This window comes from Pollicipes pollicipes, unplaced genomic scaffold, assembly GCF_011947565.3.
Source record: "Pollicipes pollicipes isolate AB1234 unplaced genomic scaffold, Ppol_2.1 Scaffold_4740;HRSCAF=5597_pilon_pilon_pilon, whole genome shotgun sequence".
Classification (NCBI taxonomy): Eukaryota; Metazoa; Arthropoda; class Thecostraca; order Pollicipedomorpha; family Pollicipedidae; genus Pollicipes; species Pollicipes pollicipes.
In genome coordinates, this window is record NW_023596545.1 from 9,790,018 (window position 1) to 9,816,901 (window position 26,884).

At 59.3% G+C, this 26,884-nt stretch overlaps 1 protein-coding gene across 2 annotated transcripts in view; it reads right to left on the minus strand.

Moving 5' to 3' along the window:
• LOC119099117 (cyclin-dependent kinase 14) overlaps positions 1 to 26,884 on the minus strand; it is a 60,758-nt gene that overhangs the window by 8,902 nt on the left and 24,972 nt on the right. For both annotated transcript variants that reach the window (XM_037222200.1, XM_037222199.1), the window contains 2 exons: positions 19,131 to 19,321; positions 9,714 to 9,805 (listed from right to left, as the gene is read on the minus strand). In XM_037222200.1, the coding sequence (XP_037078095.1) occupies positions 9,714 to 9,805; positions 19,131 to 19,321 (283 nt within the window). The remainder of the gene's footprint in view (positions 1 to 9,713; positions 9,806 to 19,130; positions 19,322 to 26,884) is intronic.

A 26,884-nucleotide genomic window follows, 5' to 3' on the forward strand; every position in this document is an offset into this window, starting at 1 on the left:
CTGATTGACACCGGGCCTGAGAGCATGTCTTTGGCCCCGTAGTGTCTCATCACGGCACCGCCGTGGACAAATCGTCCCAAAACGTCCAGCCCGCACGCGCCGCACAAAAGCGGCCCAGACCATTTCAACTGCTGTCCGTCTCGAGAGGGCTCTCAAAAGCCCCGCGGCGCGGACCAAAACGGCCGCGTCAGCCCGCTCAATAGAGCGCCGACATTCGGAAGACCGGCCCGGGGTCGCTGCCGATGTCGGCGGCGCCGGCCGGCTCAGCCTGCGCTACCGTCCGCCGCACAAGTCACCAAGATCGCGTATCTGTCGACCTTCACTGCCCGTGCTAAAGGTCAGGGCGGGGTCAGACGCCGGGCCAAAGGTCAGACTGTCATGCAGGTGCCAAAGCAAGTCCGTGGCTTGCCGGTACACAGCTTGACGCAGCGCCGCTGGGAACTGGATGGAGACACGACGCCCGCAGAGAACAAGAGACAAGACGCCCGAGAGAACAAGAGACAAGGAACAGGAGACAAATCTCCCGGAGAGGATAGGGGACAAGACATCCGGAGAGAACGGGAGACAAGACGTTCGGAGAGAACAGGAGACAAGACGGCCGGGGTGAACAGGAGACAAGACGTCCGGAGAGAGCAGGAGACAAATCTCCTGGAGAGGATAGGAGACAAGACATCCGGAGAGAACAGGAGACAAGACGCTCGGAGAGAACAGGAGACAAAGACGCCCAGAGAGAACAGGACACAATACGCTCGGAGAGAACAGGAGACAAAACTCTCGGAAAGGACAAGAGACAAGATATCCAGAGAGAACAGGAGACAAGACGCTCGGAGAGAACAGGAGACAAGACGGCCGGAGAGAACAGGACACCCGATATCCGGACAGATAAGGCACAATAGACGCAGCATCGACTGTCTGAGCACCGTATCTGCATTACCATCTGCATTGCATCAGCACGGAGGGCCGCACACCGGGCCGGCGCCTGTTATTACACCCGATCCCATGAATAGCGTGGGGAAATGAGATGGGATCATATGCCAGGGAAGGCCAACAGGCTAAGAGACATTCATTGGTAAGATTCTCCTGACCCAATCCACCCGCTGCCCATCGGTCCGTGTCCATAGCCTCCCGCTACCCATTCCTGATCAGTCGTGCCTCCCCGTTCGCATTTGTCTTTAAACACTTGTGTGCTATATTCTTGATAATTTTGAGAAGTCTATGCCAAACTTCCGCATTTGAGTGTATAACTGCAAAGGTGGTGTAAATAGAGCTATTTGGCACAACCACTAACGTTGAGTAGTTTTCCTTGATGTATCTAACCAACATTTCGTAAACGCCTTACCTTACCTTACCGGTAGTTTTCCCGTCTGCACTCAGCCCAACCTGTTGCCCATTCCATGAGTACCCATCGGTTTACGCCGCCCGTGAAATCCCCTCAAACAAGGTCAATGCCCCGCTAAGCCTTCGCTCCATAAGCCATATTCCCTGTTAATCTCAGGGCCGAGTTCAGCCGGGAGTCCATCTGCAGCGTGCTTTGCGCCGCATTATCGGAGGATCCCCCGGGGAAGCGCTGATCTTATCACCTCCCCGGCTGCGTCGGGCTGCGTCGGCCGGGCGGCGCGGCGGCGGCGCGGCGGCGGCGTGGCCGGAGGCGCGGCAGGCGGCGCGGGCCCGTGCCGGTACGACCTTCAGGACGGGGCATGGGCCGCGGTACGACCTTCAGGACGGGGCATGGGCCACGGTACGACCTTCAGGACGGGGCATGGGCCGCGGTGCGACCTTCAGGACGGGACATGGGCCGCGGTATGACTTTCAGGACGGCGCATGGGCCGCGGTACGACCTTCAGGACGGGCATGGGCCGCGGTACGACCTTCAGGACGGGGCATGGGCCGCGGTACGACCTTCAGGACGGGGCATGGGCCACGGTACGACCTTCAGGACGGCGCATGGGCCGCGGTACGACCTTCAGGACGGGCATGGGCCGCGGTACGACCTTCAGGACGGGACATGGGCCGCGGTACGACCTTCAGGACGGGACATGGGCCGCGGTACGACCTTCAGGACGGGCATGGGCCGCGGTACGACCTTCAGGACGGGACATGGGCCACGGTACGACCCTCAGGGCGGGACATGGGCCGCGGTACGACTTCAGGACGGGACATGGGCCGCGGTACGACCCTCAGGACGGGACATGGGCCGCGCCCGCGGTACCTGCAGCCCAGCACTCCGTCCCCTCCCACGCAGAGGCTGCGGCGGGGAAGTTGAGCTGGGACGTCACGGCCCGTACCCGCCAGTAATAAGGCTTGGAGAGGCGACGGCAGCACAGTCTGACCAGGCGTGATGGAGTCACGAAACAGTCCGACTCGGAATCACGGAGTCACGGTGAATCCGATCCCGCGTCACGGAGCCGTGAGACGGTCCGACTCGGGGCCAAGGATACAGTGCACGATCCAACTCGGGGTCATGGAGCCATGACGCAGTACGACTGTGGGTCATGAGACGGTCCGGCTCGGGGTCATGGACTAACACGACGTCAGCACTTCTCACAGCACCAAGCTGAAGGGATTAGTTTATGAATTACAACACGCACCAATACAGGCTTACTTTATTAACAATGCGAATAAATCATTTTCTGGGACACAAATGAACTAAATAACGTGCGTGAGATTCAAGAAAAATGCAGAATGTGGTGGGGCGGTCTTGAGACGGAAGAGGCATAAGCATTCTTAGTAAGCCTTTTCGACAGGGAGGTTGTTGCTCTCAATGTGTGCCTTTAAATGCACTGAAAATGATCATCAGGTCAAAAACGTCGCATGACATTAGGTCACGAGGCTACAGTTCTTAATTTGAGCACATAAAAACTGGAAAAAGCCAAAGACGCATTGAATCAAGGTGTGCGTATAGATTTGCATGCCATACAAATACATTTTACTCATCTCCTCAAACTCCTCAACCGAACATTGCCAATGCTCTTTCAGCCCTTCTCAAAATATCAAAGCTGAATTCTGGGCATGGAATAGCACCATACCAACGCCTTCATAACATCGCGTTAAAACCTTGACCGAACTATGAAATACGAGGAGCAATTCTGACCTTTTCACCTGTCGATTTGCCGTGCATGGCTCAACTTCCGACCTGCCAGCAGCACCACTAGCTACGCGTCATGTGCCGCCTTTCAAATTAGTCTCATAGCCAGCTGACGCCCGTGTTCTCCGTGAAGTTGCATTCCAGCCAGCTGACACGTCGCGACCGAACTCTTCCGCCAGCGCACCCTTGGCGATTGGTGGGACCAACTTGCGCCTAACTGGAGCTGCGAGCGCCGGCGCGGCGGCCGCCAACTTCGCCGTAACAGCCGCGGAACGGCCGGCCGACGGCCACAGCGACGTCCGAGATCGCATTACCAGCGCCGAGTAACACCCGGCGGGCAGCGGGCAAACAGTCCAGAGGCGTCCCCGGCAGGCGGCGGCCCGACCCCGGGCGTCGTGGGCAGGCGTCGATCGCGTCCAACATGCGATGGGGTCAATTGACGGACGAGGCTAGCACGAGGATGGCACACACAGCAGAGAAATCCGTGGGAAGAAACACGTGTAAAATTCGCCGCGAGATAGGTGAGAAACAAACCGAAGACAAACGGATCGAGATGGTCTGCACCAAAAAGGAGAACACGACTCACAGGAAGCACGCAACGCCGCGCCACAGCCGACGGACGCTGAAACGCAGCACAGAGGCTGCTGGGAGACGCGCCAGAGTAGCAGGGAGGCCGCTGGGAGACGCGCCAGGGCACAAGGAAGACCGTTGGGAGACGCGCCAGAGCAGAAGGAACGCCACTGGGAGACGCGCCAGGACAGAAGGGAGGCCGCTGGGAGGCGCGCCAGGACAGTAGGGAGGCCGCTGGGAGACGCGCCAGGGCAGCAGGGAGGCCGCTGGGAGACGCGCCAGGGCAGTAGGGAGGCCGCTGGGAGACGCGCCAGGGCAGCAGGGAGGCCGCTGGGAGGCGCGCCAGGACAGAAGGGAGGCCGCCGGGAGACGCGCCAGAGCAGAAGGAATGCCACTGGGAGACGCGCCAGAGTAGCAGGGAGGCCGCTGGGAGGCGCGCCAGGACAGAAGGGAGGCCGCCGGGAGACGCGCCAGAGCAGAAGGAATGCCACTGGGAGACGCGCCAGGACAGAAGGGAGGCCGCTGGGAGGCGCGCCAGGGCAGTAGGGGAGGCCGCTGGGAGGCGCGCCAGGGCAGCAGGGAGGCCGCTGGAAGACGCGCCAGGGACGACAAACTGCTCTCAGGGGAGCCTGACGCCGCCCTGGCCAGACTTCGTCTGAATATCAGCCGGGAGCTGGCCCGGTTCGCCGACGGCGTCATGTCGGAGTCGGCGGAGAACTCAACCCGCAGCGACCCGACGGCGGCGGCGAGAGTTTGGAGATGAAGACGGCGACAGCAGCGAGAGATCGGAAATGAGGACAACGACGGCGGTGAGAGATCGGAGATGAAGACGACGACGGCAGCAAGGGATCGGAGATGAAGGCGACGACGGTAGCGATAGATCGGAGACGAGGACGACGATGGCGGGGAGAGATCGGAGATGAAGACGGCGGCGGCGCAGGGAGATCACAGATGAGGACGACGGTGGGGACAACCAGCGCTGAGCACAGTGCCGCCGTTCGGATATGAATCACCACCAGCAGTCCTGGGTAAGGCGTGCAGCGCTCAGCGCAGTGTGACGCCGTTCGGATATGAATTACCACCAGCAGTCCCGGGTAAGGCGTGCAGCGCTCAGCGCAGTGACGCCGTTCGGATATGAATTACCACCAGCAGTCCCGGGTAAGGCGTGCAGCGCTCAGCGCAGTGACGCCGTTCGGACATGAATTACCACCAGCAGTCCGGGTAAGGCGTGCGGTGCTCAGCGCAGTGCCGCCGTTCGGATATGAATCACCACCAGCAGTCCCGGGTAAGGCGTGCAGTGCTCAGCGCAGTGACGCCGTTCGGATATGAATCACCACCAGCAGTCCCGGGTAAGGCGTGCAGCGCTCAGCGCAGTGACGCCGTTCGGACATGAATTACCACCAGCAGTCCCGGGTAAGGCGTGCAGCGCTCAGCGCAGTGACGCCGTTCGGATATGAATCACCACCAGCAGTCCCGGGTAAGGCGTGCGGTGCTCAGCGCAGTGCCGCCGTTCGGACATGAATCACCACCAGCAGTCCTGGGTAAGGCGTGCAGCGCTTCTGAGCACGCCGTGCATGCCGCTCAATATCGCCGTGTCTGAAAACAGCCCATTCAGATACGTCTATTCGAACAGCTTTCAACTCGCTACTTGATGCACACGTCCGAAACTGCACAGCGTACGGCGGCGAGCGGCGCCAGCTCGCGCCGGCTCTCGGCGGCGTCGCCGGGAATCGATCGGCCCGGCCCGCCGCGTCGGCCGACCGTGAGGCGCGCCCGGCCCGGCGTCCCAGCTCTGACCCGGCCCGCCTTCGGGGTCAGGCGGCAGCGGCGTGCACCGCCGCCGCCGCCGCCGCCGGTATCGACCGGTGACCTGGCGACGTCCCAGCCGCGTTCCAGCCGGCCACTCCAGCGCAAACAGGCTCGCGCTCGAAACAAATACGGGCTTATGCACTGGACGCAAACAGATCACGTAGCCGGGCGGCCGATCGAGCGCGCCGCCGACCCGAACTGTAACACCAGCTGGTGCACCCGGCCGCGCGGCACCCTCCACCCGCCACCAAACGCGGTGGCATATCCAACGAGGCGATCACCAGAATACGTCCAGGCGGCTGAGAGAGACGGCGTGCAGATGTGCCGTCTGTGGTTCGCGGCTGCAGCGCCGCCTGGCGCAGGATGTGCCGTCTGCAGTCCGTAGCTGCGGCGCCGCCTGGCGCAGGATGTGCCGCCTGTAGTCCGTAGCTGCAGCGCCGCCTGGCGCAGGATGTGCCGTCTGTAGTCCGCAGCTGCAGCGCCACCTGGCGCAGGATGTGCCGTCTGTGGTCCGTAGCTGCAGCGCCGCCTGGCGCAGGATGTGCTGTCTGTCGTTCGTAGCTGCAGCGCCGCCTGGCGCATGATGTGCTGTCTGTGGTCCGTAGCTGCAGCGCCGTCCTGTGCCGTCTGTGGCCCGCAGTTAGGAGCGTCGCCCGGCGCCGCCTTCCCACACCACCACGCGGGCGCCGGTAGTTTAGCCGCCACGGAGTGGGTTCTCCTCTTATGTGTGATTCACGACACAGGCCGAGAGGAGGCAGCTGGCTGCTCGCTGTCGCTGGAATGTCCAGTAGCCGGGAGCTATGCTGCTGCTGGACATAGGTGGCACCAGGGACCTACAAGAGGACAGTAATGTGGAGTAGAAAGAGTTGGAGCAAGGCAAGGAAAGGCAAGATAAATTAACAAATCATGGTAAGGCGATATGAGGCAATGGAAGGCAAGATGAGGCGAGGCGAGGCGAGGCGAGGCGAGGCGAGGCGAGGCGAGACGGGGCGAGGCGGGGCGAGGCGAGGCGAAGCTAGGCGAGGCGAGGCGAGGCGAGGCGAGGTGAGGCGAGAGAAGTCAAGACCCAGGATGACAGAGGACAGGACAGGACGTGACGTGACGTGACAGAACAGGACAGGACAGGACAGGACAGGACAGGACAGGACAGGACAGGACAGGAAGGACAGGACAGGACAGGACAGGACAGGCCGGACAGGACAGGACAGGACAGGCTAAAGTGGAGCGGCATCACTCACCGTCACTCACCGCAGCCGATCGTCCCGCGGGTTTTGTCTGCGAGGTCGCGTCCTGCCCCTGCCGGCCCTGGATTAGCGTGCGTCGACCGTCAGAAAGTAGCTGATGTAATGAATGCCTCGCCGTCAGCAACATCAACAGAGGGAACCTGGCGGCAATCGACCCTCCGCCAACGCTCTCGCGGCGGGTAACGGCCGCCCGGCCGGAAAATTATCCACCAGCCCATGTCGGGGCGGCGCGCGGCCGCGGCACCGGCAGAGATGCTCCAGGCGGCCGGCTGGGACCGTGTGGTGGGACGTTCAGGAGCGAGGGGAGGGCGGACGCCTGGCCTCGGACTGACTCAAACGAGCCAACCAACGTTCCCACCGACCCAAGAGTCGCACGGAAAGGAGACAAGGATCAGCTTGTTATGGACTGAAAGTGTGGGGCCACTCGACGACCCGTAATGGACTTCGTTTTGGGAGAAGTGCCGCTGTGAAAATATGGAATGATGTGACTCATCATCGCCCACCCCGTATCGAAATGAAACAACAGTGTGTTCATCGCTGGAAACACTTGCGGTAATCGCTGCTGAGGGAAACATAAGGAGGCAACTAAACATCCAGGCAACCAAATACAAAAGCTCCTTTCAAAGGATGGTGGTAAACAAGGCAATTTCAAACAATGTCTTGCAAACACGACTTCTTGCCAGCTTTTTAGTAACTGTCCATTCCCACGAGAACGAGATAAGATGAGACATCAAACAACACCAACACCTTAAGCATTCCTCCTTTTTCAATTTCCGCTGAGGATATTGGACGTCACGACTAGCGAGCCCATTCTGCGCCGAAGTCCCACGTCAAGTTCTGCGAACTAACATGGCAAAATGGCACACGGCATACAAATTCAACATTTTCTACCAAATTCGCACCAGCACTGCACCGACACCAGCCAAGGTACGGGGGCGTGCGACGCCACTCGGCTGACGCGTTGCGAACGTGCAGCTGGCATGTCAGGTGAACCAATGTACAGCACAACTGCTCGGAATTCCTTCAGGGTGCGACGAGCGTCTCGGGAGACGCCTGCACGAGCCCGGAGAGTGGCTGCACCAGCCCGCTGTCCTGGCGAGGGTTCGACTACTACACCTGACGTTTCCCTGGAGGACATGGGCGACGGATTCAGGGGTACCTGAGTCAGACAAGCTGATTCTCGACGCGAGTCCGGTGGACCTCTCACAGTGGGATAGACACGAGTCTGCGGAAGTTAACCCGCACGACACATACAGGATGCGCAGCCACCCCCGCAAAAGGCCCTCACGACTCGTGCAGGAACTCGCACGCTGTCTGACGCGCGGGCACTTGGATCAGTCCGGCTTCATACGCCGCGATCTTGTCAACACCCTTCCTCTAGGGCTCGAACGCAGTATGACATAAACGACATCATCAAGAGCCTTCAGAAAATCCACTGGCTTATAATAGCATTTCGAATTCGAGCCGTAACTCGGGTCTCCGGCAATCAGCGCTTCCAGCAAAAACACGGGGCCTGGGAGCGGCTCGTTAGGGCGATATTCAGCCGCTGGCGCCGCCAGCCCGGGGTCCAGTCCGGCTCTGTCCCACCCTCTGGGCCGGCACAGATCCTCTCAAGACGAGAGCGGTCGGTGACGGCACGCGCCCCTCGCCCGCACACCGGACACAATGGTGTGACGGACGGCGGCGCGCGGCTGTCTTCAGCAGGCGCCGGCCGACGCCATTTCTCGAGCGTGGCCGTCTGTTTTTGCCAGCAAAACGACCCGTGATTTAGAGCGGACGATAACGCGACGCGCGCGCGCGCCCGAGCGTTTCCCCGAAGCTGGGTCATTCCGGTCAGGGGGCGTCTCACTGGGAACGCGCCCTGGAGCGGCGCCGCGCCGCCGCAGACGTGGACGGCAACGAGCCGGCCACTTCCCTGAACCGGCCAAGTGGGTCACGCCGCCAGGGACGGAGGCTGGATGGGGGCATACACCACAGACTAACCGGCAGAAAGTGCTCTGGCAGCAGAGGGCCGTCGCCAAGATCGGTGAAGTAGTTCGCTACATGGAAACTGGTGAAGCACATTAGCAGCGATCCATGAGTCACTCGCATTCTCAACAGCAGCGATGCCTCCCGTCCGCCCACCAAAAAACACGCATTTCGCACGCGATGCGCATCGCGATAGTACATTTTAACCACCTTCGAGAAATTAACTAAATTTAATATCTTTATTATGCTTTGACGGTGCCGCAGTGGCATTACCCAGTGGTACTATTTGACATAACTAGCTCTGAGGTTTTACTCGTGTGTTTTTGAAATATGTCCCAAAGGTGGGACACTCCCTCAAAGCGTCGACCGCTAAGTTACCACTCCCAGCGCAGAAAAAGCGCACCTTCCCCAGCCGACATAAACGCTAGGGACATCTGGTTTCCGACTTGCACAGCCAGGCTGCCGCAGCACGACCCGACAGACACCTGCCCCGTGGCGCCAGGCGAGACGACCAGCCAGGGCAGGGCGAGAGCGAGGTCGACGACAAAGCGCCACGCCGGGATGCCGGAGACGCCGCGGCAGCGTCCGGCGCCCTCCGCGCCCGTAACGAGCCCGCCCGCCGGCCCAGTGTGTCGACGTCCGGCAGCGGAGGCACGACACCGCCGACAGGGGCCGGTCGGCGCCGCCGTGGACGTGATGAGGCGGCAACACTGGCGCCGTCTCCGCGGCCCGACGGCCCGCCGGCCGCCGAGCGCCGCCGCGCCATCAGGCGCCACCCCGCTGCCGTCCGGGCCGGCCGGCTAATGGGGACGCCGCGCCCCGGCCACGGCCGCGCGCCGCGCGAATAAACGGCCGCCGGCAGATTGGACGGGCGCCCGCTGTGTGCTGACTCCCGGCGCCGGGGGTGGGGCACGGACAGGCGACGGCGGAGGAGGGAGGGAGGCCAACAGACGACTGGGTCTCTCTCTGACTTCTTTAGCGGATTTGGAGTGACGTCTCTCGGGCGAGATGTGGGCCTGTGAACCCGCGCGACTTACTTGCTGTAGCCTTTGAAGACGGTGGCGTAGGAACCCTCGCCCAGCTGGTTGAGTTTCAAGTAGGCCTCCTGCCTGCCGAATGGCGAGTCACCCTGCAACGGAGACGGCGTCAGTCGACTGTCCGCTGGGACTTACGGACATCCCTCGGCAGCCCCCGGCCGAACGTCACCAGCCAGCGGACATCGCGCGCCAACCACAGGCGCCGCTGCCGCCGACAGATTCCGCCCGTCGGCCGTCATCACACACCAGCCACGGACACACTCCCCCAGCCAGCGGCCACCACTTATGACCGCTAGGCAACAGCCCACCAGCCGGCCGCCGCCATACGAGGCCATCACCCCAGCACATCGTCAGCCATCCATCCGCGCAGACACGACACTCCCAATCGCTACAGACGGACCGCAGGTAGAGAGTCGCACTCCTCTGCTCCAGCCAGATCCGAGCCAGTTCCGAGCGTCTCCTCTGCCCCAGTCAAATCAGATCGTCTCCTCTGTCCCAGCCAGATCCGATTATCTCCTCTGCCCCAGCCAGATCCGATCGTCTCTTCTGCCCCAGCCAATCCGATCGTCTCCTCTGCTCCAACCAGATCCGATCGTCCCCCCTCCCCCAGACAGATCCGATCGTCTCCTCTGTCCCAGCCAGATCCGATTATCTCCTCTGCCCCAGCCAGATCCGATCGTCTCCTCTGTTCCAGACAGATCCGATCGTCTCCTCTGCTCCAGCCAGATCCGATCGTATCCTCCGCCCCAGCCAGATCCGATTGTCTCCTCTCCCACGGACAGATCCGATCGTCTCCCCTGCCCCAGCCAGATCCGATCGTCTCCTCTGCCCCAGCTAGATCCGATTATCTCCTCTGCTCCAGACAGATCCGATCATCAGCCCGACTGAAGCACGGTGCGCTACAGGATTCCGTCCTCCGGCGGCAGACAGTAATGGCCGTGTTGTCTCGGCAGACAAAACACTATCACGCCGCTGACCCGGGCCACCGCCGGGCTCGGCCCGCCGACCGAGCGCAGCCCGGTCCGAGCTCAGCTGGCCAGGTCACGGACGCGGCACAGCGACACTGCCACCGCCCCCGCCGCCGCTCGCTACAGCCGCGCTGCCGTTCAAAAGTGAAAGAATGCTACGAGAACGGGCTAAACGTTTGTGAAAATTTTCTACGGACCGTCTAAATAACCGAAATCAGCATGGGTAGATGAATCAATGACATAAAAGCGCCAATATGGTCAAAAATGAATATGGGGTTTTATCTTTGGACGGCAGCGCGGTTCGGTAGACAATGCCACAACATGAGTCACAAAATGTCAATCACACAATCAAGAGACACAAAACGGCGTGGCGTCACAGGGTTTTGTTACGCTAGTGCAAAAGCCAGCTGTCCATAATCTGCCGCTCCGCCTCAACGCCACGGCGAACAGCTGTTGCTATGGTTACTTCTTGTGGTGCGCAGAAGTGTGCCAGCGAATCTACCCGGACACCTGTGGCCATAGGGCATGTCTATTTTGCGCGCTCATCCCGCACACGATTGCATTCCAGTCCCGTGACACGCCTCAATTCCAGACGTCGCGGGCGCTGATGCACTTCAGGCGGGCCACGCGCACGCCATTTTAAGCGCACGATATGGGAAGCCCTACTTCTCTGGAGCTCCCGAGGGATGCGCCCGCGGACCGAGCGTGGCGCCGACCCGGCGCTGCCTGCCGGCCGGCCGGCCGGCGCCGACCATCGATGCGGCGGCGTCGCAGGAAAGAAACACGATCAACGGCCGAGGAATTCTGAGTCGGTGGAGGGTGAGGCCACGGCGAAGCAAACAAATACAGCCGTTTGGAGTCTGGCCGACGCCGCGGGAGAAGGCGACACCAGCCCGCAGGCAGCACGTGCAGAGGCGGAGCGCCGCTGACTTGTGCTGACGCAAAGACCGAGGACGCCGGCTTCTGTAGCGCTAACATGGCTTGAAAACTCAGCAGATCCCCATAGGCAGTTAGTCAACATTTATGGGATTAATGACATAGTTGGGGGCCAAACAGAGGATGCTTCTGTTGCCTATCTTAATTCTGGATGAGCCATTGGGAACACTAACATACGAGACTTTCCGGATCTTGAAGACAGACGGAATCTTGTGGTCCCGATATTGCTCCATGACGGAACTGACCGATACGGTGCTTAGTGATTTAATCTCTCCATTACTGAAGCCGAATGTAACAATACGGACCGCGAGGCGTCTACAATACGGGATGTGATAACGGACCAACACTGGAGAGTCCAGAAAGGAAGTCCTCAGCGTCACCGGTATCATTTCACTGCGGTGCATCTGACAAATGGCAAGGCTCTTGCCCGTTATGCCAATATCCCTTAACGTCAATCTTTCAACATCCATCTTCCCGATTTCTCAGAAATCCAATATTATCTCCCAACAAAGAAGCCATTCCATATCTTGCCCAGAACAGATTTGTCCCCAACGATGCCGTACAGATGTTCCAATCGCTCCCATCGCCCGGCCACATCTGCGATCTGGTCTGAGAGGCCGCTGTCGTTTAGCGTCAGTGGTGCCACTCTCCCGTCAGACACCGCCCCCGGCCGCCTCCAGCCGTGCCCGGCGCCCAAACCCAGCTAATTGGCAGCACGAGCGGGACAATCGGCGCGCAATCTTGGCCGGTCCCCACCAGGGCACCAGCGAGCGCTGCATAATTCATACAATCCGCGATGCATTTAGCCGGCGCAAGGCGCGCGCGGCTGAACGAGCGACAGGGCCAGCCCGGCAGGCTGGGGTCTATCGGACGACCCGTCCCAAAAGGCCGCGAAAATACTCCAGGCAGGTCCGCAGTCGTGCGCGCTGCTATTTTCCAGTGAACTTGGAAGGGAATCCGCAGAACGGAACTAATTCAATGGTGCAACGTCAGCATGCATACGAAGAGGGACAGGAGTTAAATCGTGCTATCAGGTGATCTAAGTCACAAATTTACACCATATCCGATGGTCTTCACCAGCTGCAGCATCAGTCATTTGCTCCGCAAGATTCGCAAAGACACTCTGCACACTAATTGCTGAGCATAAGTATTGACGGAACAGATAGGACAACACAACAAGGACAGGGCAATGGATAGGACAACAAAATAAAGATAGGACAATGGATAAGACAACACGAGGACAGGAGAATAAATAAGTCAGGGCATGACAAGGACAAGACAGGATGACTAAGGACAGGATAATGGATAGGATGATAAAATAAAGGACAGGACAATGGATAGGACAGCAAAACGGGGGTGGGACAATGGAACGGACACCACAAACCACTGACAACGGTTTAGACAAAACCACCGGTCATCGTCAAGAGAAGCTCACGATCAGCCGGGTTTCAGGGTGCTTTCCGCACCATGAATAAACGTCGGACTGCTCACTTCGCACGACGACACCTCGACCTCGATACATTTCTCACTTCAGAACCGCAATACATAGGTCATATGCCTGGCACGCGTTATTTAACTTCTGTGACCTCCGGTTTGAAGAGCGAGTGACGCAAGAGTGGCCAGCTGACATTTCCGCTGTCCCGAGTCTCTCGTTGTACAAAAGAGCTGCCACCCTGGCGAACCAAGCCAGATCACGCAGATACACAGGTCTGGCACTTTTGAGCAAATGCAGTTCAAGTGCTTTTTCCCTGCTCGGTTCGCTTATCATACCGTACAAAATTACTAACTTCGGCCGTTGCAACTGATGGTTAACGATACCCGGAGCGATGACCAAACTCTCCTTCACAGGCGGAGGACCGGTTAGCAGCAATACTCTCATGACAAAGGTGAACAGCTCAAAATGAGCAAGCGACGGCTTTATGCCGACCGTATTATTCCAATTAGGATGTTTTGACAGACTCACGGCAACGCCCGTAACGCGAGGGCTTTATGACATTCCAGGACATGGCGAAGGCCTGATCTGCCTTACTTGGCAAGGCCTGCATACAATGCAGTCACGCGCTTCTCACGATGCGCTCAAGCCTAAGCGGGTGTACCTGCGCTCCATGATACACATCCCAGCGCACATACTACACCAGAGCATGCACTTACACACACACACACATCACTGGCGCATACTGCACCAGAGCATGCAGTTACACACACACACATCACTGGCGCATACCGCACCAGAGCATGCAGTTACACACACACATCACTGGCGCATACTGCACCAGAGCATGCAGTCACACACACACACACACATCACTGGCGCATACCGCACCAGAGCATGTAGTTACACACACATCACTGGCGCATACTGTACCAGAGCATGCGCTTAAACACACACACACATCACTGGCGCATACTGCACCAGAGCATGCACTTATACACACACATTACTGGCGCATATTGCACCAGAGCATGTCGTTACACACACACATCACTGGTGCATACTGCACCAGAGCATGCCGTTACACACACACATCACCGGCATATGCTGCACTAGAGCATGCAGTCAGGTTTCATTTACGTTTAATCAGCAAGGAAGATTTGGATGAAAAGCAGCAGACCAGCCCCTCCACCGAGTTCCTGAATTGCCACATCAAAAACCGAGTGCACACTGCTTAAAGCGTTTGGCCACGCATAACTGGAACATCGTAACTCTGGTATACAACAGCGTTGCTTACGAGCGCCTGGGGTCATACTAAAATGCAAGATATTTCAAAGTCCGGTGTCTCCAACGTGATTTTTTTATTGCTTGTCAGTTTCCCGAACGCCGGATGCAAATATGATCACATCTTAACAAATTCGATACATGCTGGCGAACATGCCCCAATCACGTGTGCCGTTTAGGGGAAGGAGAGTGGGGCACCACCACCCACTCGTGTAACGGCAGGGCACTGACTTACAAATATTCATACATTTTCTCACTGACAGAACATAAGATCTGTTGTATGTATGGGCAGCGCAATTGGGGGGGGGGGGGGGGAAGGACGCCTCCTTCTCATTAATCTTAAAATTTATTCGTGTGCCTATGGGGCTGCGCGGGAAGAATGTATAACACTGCTTCCCATTTTCATCAACCATTTCGCCGTTTAGCCGGTGGCATCGTTGTGAACAAGTGTGCTTTTGACAGTGCAACAGCCGCAAAGTGACGTGAAACATGAACAGATATTGCCTTCTGTCTATTTCCGTTGCTATTTCCATCCGGGCAGCCAGAGCAGCATCAGAGCAGCCAGAGCAGCAGCGGCATCCACCAGCAGAGCATTTCCCGCGCGGCGAGTCCAACAAAAAGCCCCGTTCACGAGCTGTTTGGTCGAATGACCCGCCGTGAGTGAGTCAGAGCGCCCCCGCCGGCAGCCAGTCGCACGCGGAGAGGTCCGATGGTCCGCAAGCCAGCCGCTGCTGGCGGCATGGAGGCTGGAGAGGCCTGATGCCAGACAGCACGGATAACACATCGAAGGCTGTTGTAGCGCCACCTATGCATAGGAGGCTTTCTCCGTCTGTCGTTTGGCATCAGCTGTCGTTCACATTCAGTTGCTCATTCCCCAACTAGTAGTGTAATTGGGGTTTTACGACGCATTAAGCTGCTAAGGCTATATGGCGTCGCCTGCCTCTCAACCTGCCAGTAAGGGCCGGCACCGCGGGGAATCGAACCCCGCACGTCTGCTTTCCCAAACCCAACTAGCAGAACAACTGTTGAACTAGCAGAGCACTACGTATCTTGCAAAACTGCTACTGAATGTCAAGGGAACAAGAGAACGAAAACGTCTCAATGACCTCAAACTGATAAATGCCACGCCATGTTCGATGGAACACTACAGGAAATGTCGGTTAACAAAATGGCTATAAAATCTAATTTACGAGAGAAAAAATCGTCAAGAATCCAATCAAAGGTAAAAATGGTCCACCTATTACCACTGTGTACTATGAAACTAACTTTTGAGGAATCCGATTAATTTCCTTGCGGCTTAACCGGTTGGGACCGTTTAGTGGCAAACGGCATATTTATGCAGTCGGCTTTTTAATGGCACCATTTAACAACAATTATTGCCATCTTCCACCCAATAAAGAGAACAAATGGAGCGCAATCCCATACTGCTGGCAGTTTCCTGGCGTCTGTGTGAGCCGCGCGTCTCGGCCGGCTCGAGCTCCGCCGCCGGTCAGTTGGGGGCTCCAGCCAGCGGCGGTCGGCGGTCGGAAGCCGCAGCGGCCCGTCGACTCCGTCTCAGCGGCGGACGCTCCTGTCGCGGCACCGACGCGCACCCTCGGCCCGGGACGCCAGCTGATCGCCACGCCAGGACCCCAGCAGCGGGACGCCAGCGGTCGGCGCGCCGAACTCCGCGTGCTGACGTCGACGTGTGACGGGGTCAATCCCGCAGGGCAGACGATCGCGCCCCCACTGCCGCACCGAGCACCCCGCCGCGTTATTACAGGCGTTTCGCGCGGCATTAATCTGGGTAATAGGCTGGCAACGACGCGGCGTCTGGCAGTCCGCCCCGGTCAGGCCGGGTCAGTGGCCTCTGACCTATGACGGTGACCGCAGCGCTCCTGGCTGACCTCTCACGCCAACCCACGCTTTTCTGGGCCACCACATAAGGCAGGGATACTGGGGAGTAAATGCTAACGGCTCCGGGAGATTAGTCAGTCATCAGCCATTTATAAACACATGAGGTGGCTGGTCGTGAGGGCAAACCCGCAGCCAGCACTGGCGTCAGTCAGGCATGATAGCACCCATGGATCGGGCGGCAGCTACCCGCGTTATTTACGACACCACTTTTGGGCTACAGCGACCCGCGCAATAAAACGCCTCCCAACGCGCCGGCAGCCATCAACCTTGATCAGTTTGCCCTCCAACCAGCGGCCGCAAACGGACTAACCGCTCGGCTCTCCATCTGCCCTTGGCCGCGGCCGGCCGGCGCCGCCGTAACTCGCGCCGCGCCGGCCGCGCGGAAGGCCGGCCGACTGCAGATGAACGGCCGACGGAGCCCCGACGGGACGCGTCTGACCCGAGGCCGGCCCGGGCGCGCCAGACGTCTGGGCCGACTCCCCGGGGGGCGGCGGCGCCGGCCGCGGCTCTGGAGCGGCCTCCGGCGCGGCCAGCCCACCCCCGAGCGCTCAGAGGGGGCGCCCCCGCGGCTGGCTCTGCGCCAAACTCACAGTCTCGCCAGCCGCCGGGGCCTCCCCAGCGGAGTGCGTTCGGCGCGGGGCACGCAAGGGTCGTGTCGAGGCCGGGCAGGTGGTCGGCACGAGAGGCGGCCGCGGCTCTGAGCGCGCCGACCGACGTCCGACGTCCGGCCACGGACTGGGTGACGCCCAGCCGGACCGGCCTGCTTGCTCTACACCGACCTCGGAGCTAGCGGCCGCTAGGACAGGACCTATCAGAGCTCGCGAAACCAGCCCGGGAAGGCAGCAGACCGCACGCGAGTAGCGCGAGCGGAGGCGTGGACTGCCGCACCACACGTCCACTCTTCCGCTTCGCCGGCGCCCTCAGGCGACACCAGCGCGAATCCCACCCTTCGACGAATGCAAATGCCCTTATCCCGCGTGTCATAACTGGGGGCGTATCCATCACCGGCCCATATGAAATGCATGCATTTTGCCGGGCTACGCACGTGGTAAATGAGATTCTCCGTCAGCGCTGAGCCGGGGAAGCGGACCAAAGTGGTGTAACAGCCGCCGCGGCCTCCATCGGGCCCATGACGGGCGGCGCTCACTTCCACGCCCCGCCATGGGGCCGTCTCAATGGGCCGCCGCCTCAGAAAGCTGCGAAGCTGCACCGCTAGGCAAAACAGGAGTGCATGGAACACCCGGTGTCAGCAGTAAGCGCGGAGCGTGACGACCAGCCATTGGCCATGTGGTTTCAGCTCGCTAATGGAAGACTCGCCCATCCGGCATTCGTTTGCGTGGGGCTCATTCTCCGCACGCTTATGGTCCCGCAGGCACCAACAAGTGTTGAAGTCACAGAAGGGCGACAGTGGTCTCCACCTTGTAGATCACCACCAGCAACAACTACGGTGCTGATTGACGTGGCTGACACGCAGCCGTACCGCACCGGCACCACGCTCCCGTGGCCGGGGCTCAGCGCATGCCGCGGCGGAGAGCGCTGGCTGCCGGCCATTTCGCGGGAGGCTGCCAGCCGATGCCGGTCCCATTATCGCGCGTGCGCAGCGCTCGACACTCCCCCGCCCCCGCCACACGTATTTCAGAGCGGTAAGCCCCAGTGACTCCGGCAGCTGAGTCGAGTTGACAGCTCGATGTTTTGACTGCGCTCGAGGCAAGCACCGCCGACCGGCAGCAACCACCCGCGCGCTCGGAACGAGGCGCTCGACGGGCGCAATTCAGTCTGCCGGCCGCCGACCACCTCCACTGGCGGCCGAACGGAGCGTAGAGCGGGGACTGATCTCCGGCACTCACTGCGGCGCTCGGCCGAATCAGTCACTGAAGGTGCGCCCAGAACGGCCTTTTTGCACCTACAAACAAAATCGGAGCGACTGGAATAGCAATGATCATTGTTCGTAAGGCCGGAGACATGACTGACTGCCACGACGCATGCCGCAATACGCGTGGTGAGTCCCGCCAGCTTCGTTAAATGTCATTGATATGAGAACCATCTCAGCAATCAGGTCCTCCGGGAACAAATAAAGTCAGTGAGCCCCACTGCTATTGTGTCATCGAACGTGTAAAACCGGAACCTTTATAGAATATAAACTGAGCCATTTTGTGTGTCATTCATAAAACTTCGTCCTGCAGTAATTCAAATGTGCCAAAATAACCTTCTGATGAGCTGAAACATCCACGGATAGCAGAGCGCAGCTCCGTAATTAGTTGACTGTCAAAGCAGACGCTTACTTCAAACAAACTCGCGCAAGTTCATTTGTAACGGCACGAACAACACGTCAGGTGCGGTAAGGCACAGCGAAACACACTGGATGAGGGCGCGCCTACGGTACCAGCGCCCACAGACCAACCTGTACATTCAGAAACGGGCATGCATGTAGCGGCGGCATCTTGACATGGACATCTTGATCGCATATGTCATATATATATATATATATATATATATATATATATATATATATATATATATATATGTATATATATACATACATATATATATGTATGTATATATATATATATATATATATGTATATATATACATACATATATATATATGTATATATATATATATATATATATATGTGCCACAAGTAGACATAGATGGCAAACTCCGTGCGTTTTTTTTTAGGACGCGGCACATCAATGCGGAGTTGACCAGAAATTACGTTTGTTGTCCATTGGGTTGTGCGGGCGTATCGATTGCTCGGGTCACCTTGCGCTCATCTGAAGCAACTGCATATCTGCGCCAGCTGATGGTGTTTCACAGCGACACGCGGCTGAACGTCCACAGCGCGCACGGAGCACATCTGCTGCCAGCCGCCGGCGCGGCCGGCGCCGGACCCGCACGTACCCCGAAGGCCGAGTAGCGTTTGGAGGCGCGGCTGTCCTTGCAGAGGTAGAGCTCGGACTTGGGTCGCGGCGGCCGCTTGGGCCGCATCACCACCTTGGCCTCCTCGCGCACGTCATCGTCTAGCAGCTTGCTGTCGGACGAGATGGAGAGCTGGCGGCTGACCACGTCGTGGTCCACCAGCCGCTCCCAGCCTGCGGCACAGGGAGAGGCGCAGCGTCAGTCGGAGACAGGCGGACAGACTCGGCGTCAGTCGGAGACAGGCGGACAGACGCGGCGTCAGTCGGAGACATATGGACAGACGTGGCATCAGTCGGAGACAGGCAGACAGACGCGGCGTCAGTCAGAGACAGGCGGACAGACGCGGCGTTAGCGGAGACAGGCGGACAGACGCGGAGTCAGTCGGAGGCAGGCGGACAGTCGCGGCGTCAGTCGGAGACAGGCGGACAGACACGGCGTCAGTCGGAGACAGGCGGACAGACGCGGCGTTAGCGGAGACAGGCGGACAGACGCGGCGTCAGTCGGAGACAGGCGGACAGACGCGGCGTCAGTCGGAGACAAATGGACAGACGCGGCGTCAGTCGGAGCGCGGGGAGCCGGGGCGCACATGAGCAGACGAACACCGGGGGGGGGGGGGGGGGCAAGTTTCACCCAGCGTCACTGCCGACGTTCGTGAACAGGCAACACCGGGAGGCGTATCCGCCAGACAATATCAGAAGTAATAATTAACAATACTAGAAGTAATCATCAACAATATCAGATAAACCCAGACAGGTAATCCCAAACAATATCAGAAGCAATCATAGGCGTCGTCATGTGGCCAAAGTAGACCACACAGCATCCATGGATGGAGTAGTCACTTTGATCCCATGCTCATGCGGCAAATTCCTCTTCACGTTTAAATGTGACCGACGTTAGTGCGTTTGAGGTTGTGAGGTCGCTTTGAGTCGCCCGGAGGTCTCAAAATTTACGGAGCCGATCATGTTTTGCATGCTGTTCTTGGGCCGAACTGGCTACCGGGGGGGGGGGGGGGGGGAGGCGAGCACGTACCATCTGGGATGAAATAAAGCCTCTCAAAACGTTACCAATGGCGGACCCAGGGGAAAAAGTAGAATGAGACAGATATTGTGATGTCGCATGTTTAGCAGACCTAGAACATACGCTACGTAAAACACTGGATTCAGCCACAGGTGCCAAGTATTAGATACACATGTGCCCTTTTTGTTCCAATGACGAATACAGGAATCTACTACTCTGAATATCTTGCCTACGGGGGAGAAATGAAAACATTGACAAAAGAGCACATCGACTGATTATCTGATGCATAAGATCGAAATAATTGTAAGAACACGTCATTGCGCTACTCTAGCAGCAACGGAATCAGAAAGCTTGATGCGGGGTTCCATTTGATAGGCACGCAGTCTCCCGTCAAACGTTTTCTGCCGATGTACACTAGTTTCCCGAGTATTAGATACACATGTGCCCTTTTTGTTCCAATGACGAATACAGGAATCTACTACTCTGAATATCTTGCCTACGGGGGAGAAATGAAAACATTGACAAAAGAGCACATCGACTGATTATCTGATGCATAAGATCGAAATAATTGTAAGAACACGTCATTGCGCTACTCTAGCAGCAACGGAATCAGAAAGCTTGATGCGGGGTTCCATTTGATAGGCACGCAGTCTCCAGGGGGGGGGGGGGGGGGGAGGGGAGGCGAGCACGTACCATCTGGGATGAAATAAAGCCTCTCAAAACGTTACCAATGGCGGACCCAGGGGAAAAAGTAGAATGAGACAGATATTGTGATGTCGCATGTTTAGCAGACCTAGAACATACGCTACGTAAAACACTGGATTCAGCCACAGGTGCCAAGTATTAGATACACATGTGCCCTTTTTGTTCCAATGACGAATACAGGAATCTACTACTCTGAATATCTTGCCTACGGGGGAGAAATGAAAACATTGACAAAAGAGCACATCGACTGATTATCTGATGCATAAGATCGAAATAATTGTAAGAACACGTCATTGCGCTACTCTAGCAGCAACGGAATCAGAAAGCTTGATGCGGGGTTCCATTTGATAGGCACGCAGTCTCCCGTCAAACGTTTTCTGCCGATGTACACTAGTTTCCCGAGTACAATGCTTGGTACCTCTCAGGTTGCGTGATTTCATCCCGTCACGTTTTGTTACACATGTGCCAACAAGCTTTGTTATGATGGCATGTTATCACAGCAGAGCCTCAAATGGCCGTCAGATTTCTGTCCTGCCGGCAAAACTCCCAAAAACCCTTCCATGCCATAATCATATTGCCATCGGTTCATCTCAAACGAAACGCCCGTTGAGGCTCCATCAAATAACTATCCGGCACTGTCCCTGTGCAGACAGCTTAGCTTTTTGTGTGGGTCACTTGCACACATTTATTTACTGGAAGCTTCGGTGACACCTGTTCAAAAATCCATTTTTCCAACAACTCGCTTAGCTTGCTTCATCTTGACAGCAAAGCATTCAACCTTCTCTCCTCCGTGCCCCTGGCGGCTCACGCACATCACCCATCACCTAAATGTAATCAGCGTTGATGGGGTAGACCATGGCATGGCTCGGTACGGCCAAACATCGGCCGGGCATAGTCCACAGCCGCGAACGTCACATCAACCTGTGGGGAGCCCGTGATTCGTCCGGTTCACCCGTGAGGAGCCCCCGTGAGGAGCCCGTAATTCGTCCAGTTCACCCGTGAGAAGCCCGTGATTCGTCCAGTTCACCTGTGAGGAGCCCGTGATTCGTCCGGTCCACCCGTGAGGAGCCCGTGTTTCGTCCTGTTCACCCGTGAGGAGCCCGTGATTCATCCGGTTCAGCCGTGAGGAGCCCGTGATTCGTCCGGTTCACGCACGAGAAGCCCGTGATTCGTCCGGCTCACCCGTGAGGAGCCCGCGATTTGTCCGGTTCACCCGTGAGGAGCCCATGATTTGTCCGGTTCACCCGTGGGGAGCCCGTGATTTGTCCGGTTCACCCATGAGGAGCCCGTGATTCGTCCGGTTCACCCGTGTGAAGCCCATGATTCGTCCGGTTCACCCGTGAGGAGCCCGTGATTCGTCCGGTTCACCCATGAGGAGCCCGTGATTTGTGCCGGCATCACTCCCAAAAACCCTCCCAAGGATTCGCCCATGAAGGATATCGGAAGCCCAAATTAGGATAGTTGATGGAAAATATATATTCACTAAGTCATCCCCAGTCCCTAACACATCGAACTGCGGCTACAAAAAGAACTGGACGGAGGAGAACAACGCGACTCCGCCGGAACACAGGCTTGTGTGCCAGTTTGCCTTTCTTTCGCGTTGACCCACGACAATGAACACAGCTTTGGACACGTTGATGCTGGTCTCTGAGTGGATTTCACGCCCACGAAAATCCCCCGGCGTCCTGCTCGGGCACTCTGCCGCACCAAGTTCCTAATGCTCCAACTTTACCGGCCTGTCTGGCAGTCTGACGCGATTGATGCTAAGTACTGCTGCTCCGCTATTCTCTGACGCTCATTCGGCGCAGAACAGGCCACTGGCCAGAGGGACGCCTCATCGCGGGCCCGCGGCTGTCAGACAGCAGCGGGCCGGCAGGCGGCGCACAGCAGGCCCACGATGAGCGGGGGGACCTCGGTGCAAAGCAGGCCCCCGATGAGGGGGGGACCTCGGCGCACAGTAAGTCCCCGATGAGCGAAAAACATTGACACACAGTAGGTCCCCGATGAGCGGGGGAGCCTCGGCGCACAGAAGACCCCCGATGAGCGGGGGACCTCGGCGCACAGTAGGCACACGAAGAGTGGCGGGACCCCAGCGTCCGGTGGCCGCCGCCGCCGCTGCCGTCCGACCCTCGTCCGCACCAGTCTGCCCACCGGCCGACAGCGTCGACGAATCGACGTCGAGCGCCGCGCTCCGTGAATTATCCACTGGGGCGGCGGTCGGGCGTCGCGGCCGGCGCCGCCACCGACTCCCAGCGCGGAGCCGGCCGGCCGGCCACGCGGCCCAGGGCACGCGCCGGCCGGCGGCGCCGTCAGCGCCCCGGGCCGGCTGACGCCGATGCGGGGCGGCGGCGCTGGTGCGTGCGCCGGCGCGTGCAACGGCTCAGGAGACATGAGACAGCGCCGGCACGGAGTGGTGCCAGGACCATCGACCCGGCCTGACTCACGCCTGACGGACGAGCCACCGGAGTGCTCGGTTCCACTCGTCGCCCTCAACATATTTGTGACACGTAACCACGCACGCAAACAAGCGCGAAGCAGCGCCGAAAACGGCGCATTTTTCAGCTTTTCCTGTCATACGTAGCGGAATGTACAGCAGAAACATTGATGTAACACACATAATATTACTGAATTGCCAGATCCCAGACCGGACGGGCGCCGAAATTGCCTGATCTGTATCATGTGGCTGGGTCCGAATTTCAGACCCATGATGAGAGCTGGTAGCAAGGGCGTCGCACCATTTCTAGCCCAGTTCCATTTAATTGGGCGGTCTAGGTCGTTGAACATCTGGCCCAAATCAGGCCATCATCATCCCTCCCCATCGATCGTCAGTAGCGCCGTCGGCCCCCGCATGCCAGCCATCGCCGACAGTATTATCAAAAGCCACGTAATAAATAGCACGAGAGTGCGTGGCAGACAGTCTCTGCGTCGCCAGTAACTTCGGCTAATCCCCGCTCATCCATTCCGGGCGTGGATCCGCCAGCTGGCGGTCGGTGCTCCTCTATCTCTGCGGCACCAGTGGCGCCCGGCCGGCGCCTGCCGCTGACCCAGTTCGCCGCCGCTGCGTCGCGCGCGCCGCGGCGCCGCGGTCGTCAGCAGCGCGCCACGCCCGGCCGTCGCCGCGCCTGGCAGCACGACACCGGCGGAAGTACTGAGATACGTACGCGGTGGGAATGCCGCCAAGCGACACGTGCCGGTCCGGCTCGCGTGACAGCGGGAGCTGAGGGGGCATCGTCCGCTGCCGCGGGCACGGCGCGGCACTGATGGAACAGGAGCCTGTCCGGCTTCAATAGCGACACGGAGCCCGTCCAGCTCCGACAGCGACACGGAGCCTGTCCGACTCTGACAGCGACCCGGAGCCCGTCCAGCTCCGACAGCGACCCAGGGCCCGTCCAGCTACGACAGCGACCCGGAGCCCGTCCAGCTCCGACAGCGACCCAGGGCCCGTCCAGCTCCGACAGCGACCCGGAGCCCGTCCAGCTCCGAGAGCGACCCGGAGCCCGTCCAGCTCCGAGAGCAACACGGAGCCTGTCCGACTCCAACAGCGACCCAGGGCCTGTCCGGCTCCGACAGCGACACGGAGCCCGTCCGGCTCCGACAGCGACCAGGAGACCGTCTGGCTCCGACAGCGACACGGAGCCTGTCCGGCTGCAACAGCGACCCGGAGCCCGTCTGGCTCCGACAGCGACACTGAGCCTGTCCGGCTCCGACAGCGACCCGGGCATGGGTTCTCAAGTGCTGGCGGAGTTACAGAGACGGCGAGCAGGCATCGGACGAGCAGTGCCAATGTGGAAATCCCGCACTGACATTTCAGGCCGGCCTCAAAAACGCGGAGCTCCACGCGCCAAAACGGCACGGCAGCCGAAACGTGGACGTGGCGTCTGAATTCCGGCCAGAGGCGGACAGCGTCGACAAACGGACAGCGCGCCGACCACTGACATCGTGAGGCCATAAAACTATGCCAAAGAAGCGGCTGCAAACGAGACCCAGACAAACTGCCAGAGACAGCGCGAGCGCGCGGACAGAGAGCAGACGGCGGCGGCGGCGGGGCGGCCCGAGCCCGGTCCGTTCCATTGATCGCCGCCGGCATCAGTCACACGCCCGTCCTCGGGCTTGATACATGGACGTCGACGCGGCCGCCGTCGCCGCCGTCGGGACCCGGCCCACCGCGGCCAGGGCCCATCAAGGGTAATTAGCTGACCCGCCTGGCGAGGGGGAGGGACGCACCGGTAACGAACCCCGGCGCTGGAAGGGTGTGGCAGCAGAACAGCACCAACCGAGTTAGATGATCAGCGCTCGGGTGTTTTGCAAGTTGCGTTTCGTTGCTGAACTCAAACACGAGGGCTGTTTGAGTTATCAAAGTGCCACCTGGTTGCTGGTTTACAGTAAACTTGGGTGTCTCCTGATGGCTATTGGCCTATATGCCGTACAGAACGGTAGATAGGCCCTGTCCTGTACCAGGGGGGATCGGTAGATGTTTCGGACTCAACCCGTTTTCGGTGCCGAAGCTCGACACTGAAGCACCAGAGGGCTCATGGCCGGTACGCCTGCCTGCCCCCCGGCTTTTACAAGAGCTGCTCATCACTTCCTGAGGCACGCCGGCCAACAAACATCAACAGAAATTGTCTGATGTTCCAGTGTCATCACAAGAATTCTTAAATTTTGTAACAAATGATAATAAGTGTACCGGAAACAGCACTCCACCTGGCTACATTCATGTGCATGTCTCTTGGCATCAACATAAAAATATGTGCGATGCCCATGGGATGGCATTCAGCCTCATGTATTGATAAACTGGCTGCAGTACCTTGGGGAATACAAGCATCATCACCACAGCAACGAAGGCTCACACGCACCGTACACATTACCATTACAAGTATCCCGCGTCATGGTTTGTTCCGTAGAATTCCCCACCATAACAGCCGTGCGGAAGCTTCACTTGTTAACGACGTCAATGTCCACGAATTTTACATCAAAAGCCAGAATGTACCAAATATCGGAAAAAAAACAATACAGAACACATGCATCAATGTGTGGGCACTGCCTGTCAAGGTCGTGTCGGAGGCAGCCGGCGCCCGGAAAGACATAAGACGCTGGCGTCTCGCGTCAGCGCCACCTCAGACGGCCCGGCCATCGCCACGCCCGCCCATCTGCGCATGAGTGCGTGCGTGCACGTGGCGTGCCGGCCGGGCGGGCTGGCGAGCGGCCAAGTCGGCGACGGCGGCGGCGGCTGAGGGGCGGCCAGCCGAGCGCCGGGGCTGTCCAAGAGGCAGGCTCGCGCGACCACCCGAGTCTGCGGGCGAGCGTCCCTGGTCCAAGTGCGGTAGGCGATCACCGCCCCGAGCGGCCGGAGCCGCGGGGCACGCCCCTGGTCCAAGTGTAGGTGATCACCGCCCCGAGCGGCCGGAGCCGCGGGGCACGCCCCTGGTCCGAGTGTAGGTGATCACCGCCCCGAGCGGCCGGAGCCGCGGGGCACGCCCCTGGTCCGAGTGTACGCGCTCACCGCCCCGAGCGGCCGTAGCCGCGGGGAACGCCCCTGGTCCGAGTGTACGCGCTCACCGCCCCGAGCGGCCGGAGCCGCGGGGCACGCCCCTGGTCCAAGTGTAGGTGATCACCGCCCCGAGCGGCCGGAGCCGCGGGGCACGCCCCTGGTCCGAGTGTAGGTGATCACCGCCCCGAGCGGCCGGAGCCGCGGGGCACGCCCCTGGTCCGAGTGTACGCGCTCACCGCCCCGAGCGGCCGTAGCCGCGGGGAACGCTCCTGGTCCGAGCGTACGCGCTCACCGCCCCGAGCGGCCGGAGCCGCGGGGCACGCCCCTGGTCCGCGCTCACCGCCCCGAGCGGCTGGAGCCGCGGGTAACGCCCCAGGTCCGAGTGTACGCGCTCACCGCGCGAGCGGCCGGAGCCGCGGGGAACGCCCCTGGTGCGAGTGTAAGCGCTCACCACGCGAGCGGCCGGAGCCGCGGGGAACGCCCCAGGTCCGAGTGTAAGCGCTCACCGCCCCGAGCGGCTGGAGCC